Source organism: Phaenicophaeus curvirostris, chromosome 9 (assembly GCF_032191515.1).
Source record: "Phaenicophaeus curvirostris isolate KB17595 chromosome 9, BPBGC_Pcur_1.0, whole genome shotgun sequence".
Lineage (NCBI taxonomy): Eukaryota > Metazoa > Chordata > Aves > Cuculiformes > Cuculidae > Phaenicophaeus > Phaenicophaeus curvirostris.
This window is the reverse complement of record NC_091400.1, coordinates 23,701,640-23,713,509: the sequence shown is the minus strand read 5'-3', so window position 1 is coordinate 23,713,509 and position 11,870 is coordinate 23,701,640. Positions and strand designations below refer to the sequence as shown.

The 11,870-nt window shown below is 42.2% G+C and overlaps 1 protein-coding gene across 2 annotated transcripts; it reads left to right on the top strand.

Annotated features, from left to right (window-relative positions):
• Window positions 1-222: 222 nt before the first annotated feature.
• PLAC9 (placenta associated 9) lies at window positions 223-11,866 on the top strand. Of its 2 annotated transcripts, XR_011338007.1 has the most exons (5): window positions 223-567; window positions 8,321-8,421; window positions 9,908-10,028; window positions 10,850-11,018; window positions 11,465-11,866. XR_011338007.1 is itself a non-coding variant. In XM_069864250.1 (4 exons), the coding sequence occupies exons 1-4, from the start codon at window positions 444-446 to the stop codon at window positions 10,858-10,860; spliced, it is 357 nt and encodes a 118-aa protein (XP_069720351.1). In that variant the 5' UTR covers window positions 223-443; the 3' UTR covers window positions 10,861-11,033. The 2 variants fall into 2 exon arrangements, 1 of the variants encoding a protein (XP_069720351.1); XM_069864250.1 differs by lacking the exon at window positions 11,465-11,866 and having other exon boundaries at window positions 10,850-11,033.
• Window positions 11,867-11,870: the final 4 nt, after the last annotated feature.

The following is an 11,870-nucleotide window of genomic DNA, read 5'->3' as shown; positions in this document are numbered from 1 at the left end:
TTTTTCTGCAGTCTTAAAAATAAACAAACAATGCAAAGTGCCCCGTAAGATGACAACATCTAAAGAAACTGTGTTTTCCAGTGTTCCTACTTTCCCCACCCTAGATGAAACCCTACAGGGAAACAACCATCCAGCACCCCTTCCTTCTCTTCTCTCCCTTCCTTTTCTTGCCCTACTTGCTGTATTTACAGGTTTTAGAGCTGTTCTGCACATTCCAGCTGTAGACTGTGTAAATAAATACAAGGGTAAAAAAAAAAAATCCTTTTGGGGAGCTTGGACCACTGCCAGCTTGCCTGAGTAACTGGACTTCGCATGGAACTGGAAGGGTGCATTTTAAAAGGAGGGAAGCAGAAGAGAACAGCTCAAGAATCTTGGCTCAGCCTGGGCATATTTCCTCCTAACTCTGGCTAAACCTCAGCACAAACGGCTGGCTAGAGGAGTTGATGCGAATCTGGGGAGGGAGGCTGTGGAGCACTAGGACTACGGCAGAGCTTGGAGAAGCTGCAGCCATGCTTTTCCTTTGGGCGCTGGGGTTTATTCTAGTCCTGCAGGAGAAAGACCTTTTAGGTGAGTGATTCTGAACTTGCAAAGCAGAAACTGTGGCTTAACTGAAGCATGGTTGAAGCCTTTGCATGGGGCAGGAGAGGGAGGTAAATAATTGTTTACTCTATGGAATTTATATGAAGGTGACACAGGCATGTGTCAAAATTCTGTGGGAATATTGCTTTTAACAGGAAAAAATATTTTTTATGTTATTAAAGTCCATCCTGAAGGCATATCGCTTTGGTAGAGATTTTTCATTTCTCACGGGAGATTCTATCACTGTATTTTCAGAAATTTAGAACCGCATTCAGGCGCTGCAGCGAGTGCCCTGCATTTCTATAACTACTGTTCTGGCAGCTTTAATAACATCAGACTAATCCACTCAGAAATTAGATAGAAGTTCAAGGTGAATAGAGAAAATTTTTCCTTTATTCAAACTCTTCTTTTTAGATTTTATGCTAAAAGTACTGCACTTTTTTTCTCTGCTGTTCTGAATTACTTATTCCTGAGATTTTGGGGCACATAGTGCCTTCTCCAAATGCCTTGGGTGTACAAAGTGAAAATATGTAACATCTGATAAGCTTGCACCTGAATTTTAGTTTCATTAACAACAGATTAGTGCTGGAATAACCTGCACCACCTTGTAGCTGGGAGTGACTGAAAGCTATTCAGTTTGGCTAATTCAAGGGTTTATAGTCCCCGTGTAACCACAAGCCTGGCTTCCCAGCCTGTTTGCATTACGTGATTTCTGCTAGCTGAGATCCAGCTTTATTTTCCCTCTGCTCTTACTTCTTGACAACACACAATGTTTGTATTTCATGACAGAGTAGTGAGTTTCCATTACAGTCAAAACATTTCCCGAAAAAATGTTGCTCCCTTCTGCTCCCAAGTCCCAGTCACTCTTCCTTGCCCTCTCTCCCACATATCTGGCTTTGTTTTGTTTATCAGTGATGAACTGAGATAGAAATACCTCAGCAAGGGCACTCTGCATTGTTTTCACTCCACAGACACTCGTTATCCTCTTGCAAGTTTTACGAGCATCACAAAAAAAGTGTGAAATTAAAGAAGAAAAGGAAAACGCTACAAGAATGCTGGGAGACCTCATCACTCTCTACAGCTCTCTGAAAGGAGGTTGTAGTGAGGTGGCGGCTGGTCTCTTCTCCCAGGCAACAAGTGATAGGACAAGAGGAGATGGCCTCAAGTTGCACCAGGGGAGGTTTAGATTGGATATTAGAGAAAATTTCTTTACTGCAAGAGTGGTGAAGCACTGGAGCAGGCTGCCTGTGGTTTAGTAGGCTGGTGGTGGTGGGCTGATGGTTGGACTGCATGATCTTAGAGGTCTTCTCCAACATTAATTATTCTATGAACATTTTTATTTATGCCCCCAAAAGTAGGGTTTTAAGCTGAAACTGTTAGTGAACTCAGATAAAATTCAACTAAACGGAACGGTATTTGAATAATAACTGCAGTGGAGACTAGCACCCAGTATCATGCCTGGTGGTAGCTACTCAGTCAGGGAATTGTCTTCACTGTGTCTATGGTGTACTTTATCTAAGGTGAGATATTATGGCTCTGTCATGGCCAGGGGAGTGCCCTGGCTGGCTGACAGGCTTTAAAAAGTCATCCCCACTTTCCTTTTGCTGCCTTTGAGGAGGAGAGTCTAAACTTTGATCTTATACATCCTCCCTTCCAACCTCCACGGGTTCCTCTTAAAAATGGTTCGGGGTTGGCAAAGGTAGAATTTATGCTTGAATTCAGCCATTAATATGAACAATCTCATATTCATCGAGCTCAGCCTTCACACAGCTCAGAAAGAGAGGCTGGATGCAACCACCCTAGTGGCTGCAGTTTCTGGGTTTTACTCCCGTTGCTGGGTTAGTTTGTGAGGTGCTGCTCAAATGTAGCACATGACGTAGCCTGGGCTTCTGGAGCATCTGCCCCACTTAATCATGTTTCCATTCTTACAAAAACCTCTGGGAAAATTGTTCTGAGGAGTGCAGCACCCCAACAGCAGAGGCTTTGCTGCGTGTTTATGGCAGAGAAGTGACCTGGAGCCCTCAGGTAAACAAGTACCCAGCAAGCAGTCTGCCCCCACTGACATGCTCCATTTAGCTGAGCAAACCAAATACTGAGCATTGTACTAGGGAGGCAGCAACAGGAGAGCTCCAGTGGATGCACTGCTGCTCAATACTCCACACTGTGGAGTTATTTGGTTTTAATCAGCAGAAGTTTTCTTTGGTTTTAACTACAAGTTAAAGTCAACCAAGGGTAAGAACATTTTTGTTCGTTCAGCCAACATATTAGGACTTCTCAGAAGATTTTGGATCCTCTGATGTCCACATGCAATATCAAAGCTGAGAAGATCTATAAGCTAGACCGTTGCCCAGAAACTGGAGAGAAAACCAGAAATCCTTTCAGAATAGTCTCATTTTGCCCAAAATTGACCACTTGCATTCTCATAGAACAGCATTTGGCCACCAGCAGATTAAACTAATACACTGTAAAATTAAATGCACAATAAAAATCTATAAGAGATGTCCCGTCTTAACCTCGACTCGTACTTCTCTATTAATAAGCTGATAGTGCTTTAACCTATGCCCCCGTCATAGGTATTCTATGTCCTTCTAGAAGCCTACTGGCATTGTTGTGTCCAGTGCAAGGATTACAGTCTTTGCAAATATTTATCTCTCAGCTCCAGCATGGGAGGAGAAAGAAAGTTTGTCACAACATGTACCCAGATGGAGATGTGTTTCTTAAGACCATGAGGCATCTGAAGATAGGGACTTTGCACAGAAGAAAGCCTTTTAACAGTTTTTGTATCTCTATAAAACCCCTAGTTTTGTTACATTTAATTAGAAGAAACTTATTAAGTTCTGCAGACTTCACAACCTCCATCTCTAAAGCAAAGGTTAATATTAAACTCCAAAATGTCTGGTTTTTAGAAATATAGGATTCCTGTCATTCATCTGCAGGATGCAGCTGTATTTCTAAACACAGCTGAGCTGCTCTGTTTGAAGTGGTTGTGAGTCTTGGTCATGAATGCTGGGATCTACTATGTATGTATGTGTGTAAATGTGTGTGTATATATGCGCACCACTATTCTGACTCCTGAGTTGTTGTAGAACACGTGAACTGTCTGCCAGAGGAAAATACATCTTCAAGAAAGTATTTAGATTTGCTTAAATCCTAGGAAAAACCCTCAAGGATAGTCTTTCATTGCACTTTCGTATTTCTTTCTACTACCATAACTTACTCATCCACAAACTACACAACCACAAAGCTGATTAAGAAGTCACAGACTCACCTCACCCTTTCCCCATGACTGTAGCTCCTATTACCACACCCGAACTAAAAGCCACATCCTCATAAAGTTGAAAAACTCTTTATTCCCACATGACAGTGGTCATCCTTAAACTGATGGTGGCATCAGCTAAGTATCTCACCTCCTCCATTCTCAAACCAGACTTAAGCTCACTCATTCTACACAATTTACATTCTTTACGTATGCTACAACACAGCTCCTCCTCTTCCTAAAAGGCTCATCGCCTTCTCCACACACAGGTATGTCCTGTACAGCTACCAGTTATGATCTTCCTAATACTTTGGTTTAGCTTCCAAAACAAATATATATTTATATAGAAATAAATATACACTAAAGGGAAACTTTTGTTTACAGCCCAGAGCATCAGGGTATGCCATCATGAGTTACAACATGACGTAGAGTAACCTACCTGCAAATGACGTAGATGGTGTCTCTTATCAGTCCAGTTCCCTGTAGTCATTTCCCATGACAGCCACACACACAAGAGGATACTCCCTGGCTGCTTATTCAGAAGACCAGCATGCTGGAAACACGGTTCAAGCCAACAGTTCCCTCACAGGAGCATTTTATTGTTATTTTCCTTCCTTTGAATGAAAATACACAAAACTAAAGTCCTTCTTACAATCATAAATATGGTAACACAGCAGAAGAAAAGTGGTTTTTCGAGTAGTAATTTAGCTTCTGGCAGACAGCCGTGGCAGAGGCCCCAGATTGTGCTGTGCCTGAAAAAGAGTGTCCAGTGGCATCACGAATTATCCCTGGCCTCATGCACTCTCTCTCAGGCTCCACTGCTGGGTAAGTGAGAGCTGATGTTCTCTTATGAAGTGACAACAACATAGATTTTGATACCAAAGTGAGGTACAGAAATACAAAGCAGCCATCTCCTAGTCAGGAACAATTTCTATCAAGTCCTATTTCTGAATCTGCATTTTTCACAAGGACAACTGTTGAGTTCAGTTAGAAGAACGCCCCCCCCCCCCAAATAAAATTTGACACATAGTCTTGGCTTAACAAGGTCTTATATCTCAAAGCACCAATACCGATATTTTAGTATCAGTTCAGGTTCAAAGAATTGAACCTTTCCTGCATTAGTCTGCAAGTTAACCAGTTTTGTAAACCATGTAATTTCTTGAGCTAACATTTCAAAGTTATATACACATCGTAAAATGGATTCCAACACTCATATCTAGACAATGAATAACATAAGCAAGGATCAACAAATGCCTTCAGAGGTCTGTTGCATTATTTCCAAACTCATTAAAGGGTTCACCATTTGAACCTTTTTCCTATTGAACATAAATCTATTACTACCCCCTTCATTTTCCCATTAAAAACTCTCCAGCCACCTTATGCTATACACTCCAGAAATAAACATAAGGCAGCACAAACAAGCACACACAGCATAGTATGTTTTCTTGAAGAGTTATGCACGTTCTCCTTTATTCCCTTGTTGTGTCACCTGCTGTCAGGCTTTCTTATTTGGCACTTGGTTCCTGTTTCAACCTCACTTGCCTTTCATTTGGCTTGTGGTCTGCTTTGTTTTACCAATCCCTCTCTGCTGAGCACAATGTGAACTCTCAGTTAACTTTCAAATGAAATGGCCAAGATATTCAAACACATCTCCCATACGCTTGTTTAAGCCTCCAGAAGTTGCAAATACCTGCACATTTTAAGTATGTCTACAGCATACGGAGAGTTTACTTTAGAAAGCTGTTAGCTTTACAATTTACCATCATCGTTTTCTGTGTTTATGCGTTTGCTTTGACACACAGGCAAGTAAAAATTCTGATTTACATTTTACAAATGTTTCTTCAACAACAGGAGAGCAAGTATCTGGAAGCATTCTAAAAGGCCATTATTTCTGTGCTTCCATGTCATGTAGCCTTCCATTCTTCACTCCCTATTGTTATGTGAGGCAGAGATGCTGCTGGAGAGCCAAAGGCAGAGTGTATCATTGTCTTTCACCAACTGCAATACAGAGAAGCGCAGTGTTCATAAGCAACACGTGATTCTCTTTGAGCCTGTGGAAAGCATTGCTTCAGCTGAATTGTCTGGCATTAGTGAACCAGTTACGTGCTTTATTTACAAGGGACCAGATGTGTCCTGTGAGCAGCCCATCCCAGAGATAAAGGCTGTAAATTAGGGCCGTGCTCCGAATGCCAGAAAGCTGTCGCTCTCCGTGTCAGAAGAGAGGAACCCACCACCCCAAAGAACCAAACACTACCACGCCCTGCACTTCACAGCGACCACTTTACCTAGTCCTCTAGAGGCGTACGTGTGCACAAAGCCGTGCAGTGTTTTGCTGAACTCACAGTGAGATGTAACCACCTTACATTGGCTACAGACACCTATCCCAGCACACCCTGCTTTGTAGCCATTTATCGTATCTAACCTCCCTATCTATGGACACTCACCTAAAGCAGCAGTCAGCATGATGCTGAGGTTTGTGCAGGACAGGATCCTTTTTCATACAAAATGGTTTGGCAGGCACAGTGGTGTTGGGCTGATGGTAGGACTTGATGATCTTAGAGGTCTTTCCCAACCTTAACAATTCTGTGATTCTATATTGTTTCAGCCATATAAATAAGCAAAAATTCTGAGAAGTAGCATTTTTCACTTGAGCATCAAGGTAAAAGGCAACCATATTCCTGAAATACCAACAGCAGCAACAAAGTGGGGAAAAGGCAACACCAAAGCACCTGGTGCTGAAGAACCTGCCATATTCCAGCAATATTCTGTGATAGGCAGATTTATTAGTTGGGTTTCTGTCCTAACAGCACCACCTCCTGGTCAATCACAGAATCACAGAATAACCAGGTTGGAAGAGACCCACCGGATCACCGAGTCCAACCGTTCCCATCAAACACTAAACCATATCCCTCAGCACCTCATCCACCCGTGCCCTAAACACCTCCAGGGAAGGTGACTCAACCACCTCCCTGGGCAGCCTGTTCCAGTGCCCAATGACCCTTTCTGTAAAGAATTTTTTCCTAATGTCCAGCCTAAACCTCCCCTGGCGGAGCTTGAGGCCATTCCCTCTTGTCCTGTCCCCTGTCACTTGGGAGAAGAGGCCAGCACCCTCCTCTCTACAACGTCCTTTCAGGTAGTTGTAGAGAGCAACAATGCAACAAAGAAAAAAAATAACCCAACCAAATCAAATCCCTGCTATGAATAAACAACCAAAAAGTCCCTCTTAAGCTCCGCCAAACTAATTGCTAAATATTGCCACACCTAGTACATCAGATTATATTTTTATCTTTTCGTCCTCCCCACCCTCCAATTTCAAGGATATCATTCCAGGTCAGAGTACATCCTCCATCCCATCAAACTCCAATGGCTACAATCCTTACGGACATGTGTTTGCCATCACCTGATGCCTACGCTCCAGAAATCTTGGCACACACAGTGAAGCACTGCAGTGCCTGCAAATCACTGCTCTTACACAACAGATCTGAAGGGAGAACAGGTTGCTTCTTATGTTTCTTGCTGTTCTTTTAACACAAATCGACAGTTTGCTCTTTGATTCTGTTTCAATCAAATGACAACAGAGTGAGTTAAGGTTGGTTTCTCATTAGCTTGGCTTCTGCAGGCCTCAAACAAGAGCAACTTTCCAACACGGAGTAAGATACGTTATCATTTCAGTGGGTTTAAAATACTCCGCTACAGTTTTATGCACCCATGTCAAAAATGAAATGCTACTCAATGTTGCACAGAAGTTATGAAAAGGAAATTGGCTCTTTTAAAGTAGGGACACCAGCAGGTACTGCCTTTTCATGGAGCAGAGCCAGCGGAATGAAATGTTCAAACAGCAAGAGGTCATGAGCACCAAGAGGCAAACACAGATAACTGACAGAGATAAGTGACTTTGAACATCGCACCATATTCGAGCCGCTTGATCAGCAAAATGCTGTCAACTGCACACACTTCCATTGTTTCTCTTCTTACTGCAAATTCAGACCTCACAGATGAGCTTCTGGTACAGTGGAATCACCAGCTTGTATCCATTCAGGGTATAAATGGACAAACTTAGCTGTTTTTCAAAGCGTTACCGTACCAGCTGGTTCCGAAGAAAGCTCGAGGGGAACTGATAAGGCAGATCTTCCCGGTGCTGAGGTTTTTATTTGTAGAGAGAGAGTTACAGTCAACAAACTTACTCTACACAGGTAGAAAAAGACAGATTGTGTAAAACAAACACACATAAAACCAAACCAAAACAAATACTCCTGGCAAGAGAAAATGCCTTGTTCCCACCACCTTTGACAGCACGTACTGACAAGGAGACGTTGGCAGCAGTGGGGTTAGCTGCAGTTACAGTGAGAGGGGTTCAAATTCTACCTGGGGCTCCTGTGTTAGGTTTCATAAACAATGCTCTTTAGCATGCAAGATACCACTTCAGAAGTTAGGAAGGACTGCTATTAAAAAGCTCCTGCTAACTAACTGTGTCTGTTTCTCCAGTTGCTGCAGACCCTGTCAGTGTGTTACCTGGAAGTTTGGCAAGAGGGAGCTGGTGTAATGAACAGGATACAATCCACAAACGCTTAGATATTATTGAAGAGGTAAGAGATGGCTTCTGGAACTTACCAGACTTCATCCTTTTGACCAAAGAAGGGGAAGGAGAATGACATTTCTAGACACTGTCCTTTCTCAATTTTATTCTGTTCAAAGTCTATTTTTTTTCAGATGTCATTCTTAAAGTCATTATTACCAGAAACATATAATCATGATGAATTCCAAACAACCGACTAACCAGTCATTGAATATCAGCCTTTTCTAAAATGTTTATAACTTAACATAAAAGCATTAGAACTGATACTTGTAAAATTTCCTCTCTGCTCACGGCTAGATGTGAATCCTGCAGATGACTCCAAGACTGACAGAGTTGATTCTGCTCGCTTCTGCAGACACTTGTGAGCTAAATGAACTCTATGACTGGGATTCTAGGAAAGCTGCAAAGTTTTAATCTTTTTTTTCCCTTGATGTCTTAAGAACTCACAAGATCCATGTCCAGTGCTAACTGCTTCCAGCTGGGTAACTGTCAAACTGCACACTGTTGGTCCTCAAATGGCAACACTACCTCTCTCTTGCTCTAGTCGCAGCCCTCTTCTTCCCACCCCCACCAATTCCTCTCATCTTCTATACACATTCTTTTCTTGGGTGTGTGATTGGCTTAGAAATGAGAAAGAATTAAAACCAAACTAATGCAAAGTTCCCTACAAGAAGTCAAATTATAGTTGATTCTTTATACAGAGGCAGTGTAATTTAACTCTTGCAAAACAATGTTTTAACACTTCATGCCACTAGAGACCAGCATAACACAAGAAATATTTAAATCTGCAATGCCAAACATAAACTAAATTAGCTGTTAGCAGCCCAGAAAGCCAACCTCATACTGAGCTGCATCCAAAGAACTGGTTAAGGGTGGGAATTCTGCTCCTCTGCTCTGGTGAGACCTCACCTGGAGCCCCACATTCGGTTCTGGAGTCCTGAACGCAGGAAGAACATGAATCCGCAAGTCCAGAGGAGGACTTCCCATACGAGGACAGGCTGACACAGTTTGGGTTGTTCAGCTTAGATATGAGAAGGCTCCAGGGAGACCTTAGAGCAACCTTCCAGTACGGAAAAGGACTACAGGAAAGCTGGGGAGGGGCTCTTTATCAGGGAGTGCAGGGATAGGATGAAGGGGAATGGTTTTGAGCTGAAAAAGGGGAGATTTAGACTAGATATTAGGATGATTCTTTTTCCTGTCAGGGTGGGGGAGTCACTGGCAAAGGTTTCCCAGAGAAATCACAGATGTCCCATCACTGGAGGTGTTCAAGGCAAGGTTGGATGAGGCTTTGAGCAACCTTATCCAATGGGAGGTGTTCCTGCCCATGACAGGGGGTTGGAACTGGATGATCTTTAAGTCCCCTTCCAAACCAAACTATTCTATGATTCTATAACGATAGGACATTAAATTTACACTTCTTCTAACATACTTGATACAACTTCTACTTGACCCTTTGACTACTCCCTTTTACCATTTCTCTCCCTTGTTTCCATTAGAAGGTAATAAAAACTGTGGAGCACCTTGAATCAGAAGTCAAATCACTCCTCAACATCATCAGCGAGACAACATCAAATATCCCCATCGCTCCAGGAACCCCACTTACAGACATCTTTGATGGTAAGTATCTAGTGGGATATAACCCAAGTTAAGAACACCCTTGCATATGTTATTACCAAATATCAGTTGAAGATTTGAGAATAGCAGGATTCACATGAGACTAACCCCAGGGTTTAACAAATCAAACTGCACACACAAATGCAAAGATACACAGAAATCTAGACATGCAGAGGTTAGCCTATGGCCAAAAGTTCCCTTTCTCAAGCTTAGTGAATCATTTACTTTTAATGCATTGTCATTCAGCAGAGGGCAATTGCTGAGTCTCCAGAAGCCCAACTTCATCCATATCCTTTGTCAGCATCAGCAGATGCCCCAGCAGGGCTCTGCACCACCACAAGCGCACTTAGAGCATAGAAGGTGGGCTCGAAGTAGACAGCAGTAGTTTATATTGGCTTTTTATTCTTGCAGTTGGCTCTATGTATCTGGTCACCATGACTGATACACCCTCACCAAATTTGCTGTTCATTAAAATTGCCAGTTTTCTGTGCAGGGCAGCTAATAGGCAACAATTTAGTTACCTTCCTGCAATGACAATTTAATTAAAAGAAAAGTAGTCTAATAAGAGTTATAGTGAATTTAAAATGCAAGCCCTAAGTCAACTTCTGCACATTTGCAGCACAGGTGTCATAAGTACTACTCACATGGAGCTTGCAACAACTGCCAAATGGCTCAAGAATTGCAGAGCTCCAAGACTTTGGTGAATCAAAGTGACAATTCCCCATTTTAAAGTAGAAGGATTCATGTTTTAAGTGATGTTTATCTACAAAGATTGATCCTGATCTTATAACCAATAATAATTACATCAATTCTTCTCTACATAGATATCAGCTGAGGGCTGCGACGATAGAAAACAGCTGAATGTAACAGGATGGTTGTCGTAATAGTTGCACTTTTGTTCATTTAATAAGCTTGTCCTTCCAGAACTGGAGCAAGGATGAACAATCCTCAGCTGCAGTTTGCCTCTGTGTTCCTCCGCTTTACAATAAAAAGGTATTTCCTTTTAGAAACTGTTTCAAAGCTTTATATCTTCAACCTTTCAGCAGACCTACTTAATCAAAACTGCATTCCAAGTGCAGCACTCTGTAAGAAAACAAGATCGGGTGGCATTCTGATCTTGGGTCTAAAGCAGAGCTAACAAACGGCCTTTAATTCAAAAGCTTACGTCTTCTCTAGCAAAGAAGTAAACCCTTGCTGTTGGTGTAAATCAATGAAGACTCACTTCCAGCTGTAATTTCCTCTCAAGATATCCTTAGATTAGCCAGAAAAAAATAAGCTTGTGGAGCAGTTCGGATTTGGACACCATCTCATTGCTGCCGCTGAGTAAGACAGGAGCCCTATCTGCATGTCCCAGTCAGAACTAGGACTAGTCAGAATTCGTCATTTTGACACACAGCCACCTTTCTCTGATATCTTTCCCCTCTTCTCCCTTGCCACAGGGACAATGCAACCCAGAACTGATTCCAACATCCACCCCGTAACATCCCCACAGCAACACAACTTCTTCAAGGAAGAAGGACCTTGCCTGACCTTTACTGAATGGAGGGAGAGGGAGAGTGTGTGTGTATGTGAAATAAGAGGAGTTTGCACATTCTTGACAGGCAGTCTATTTTCACTGATCTAGCTCCAAAGCTCTTGCTCCTTGTACTTACTTTTTCTTTACATGTTTCTATTTTGAGAGTGACAGGCTGAGGAGACATCGTCCATGTTAGCAGAGAATAAAAATTCAGGTTCCAAGAGTCAGAGAAATTGCAATGAGCAAAATGAAAATACTGAGCAATAACTACAGATTTTGTCTATCATGCACAGGCAGTTGCTAATCAACCTCACACAAGTCCCAAACTC

Coding starts and splice junctions, on each gene's coding strand:
- PLAC9 (XM_069864250.1), top strand. CDS start 444: ATGCGAATCTGGGGAGGGAGGCTGTGGAGCACTAGGACTACGGCAGAG. Junction 568..8,320: donor GCAGGAGAAAGACCTTTTAG/GTGAGTGATTCT, acceptor CTGTTTCTCCAG/TTGCTGCAGACCCTGTCAGT. Junction 8,422..9,907: donor GCTTAGATATTATTGAAGAG/GTAAGAGATGGC, acceptor TGTTTCCATTAG/AAGGTAATAAAAACTGTGGA.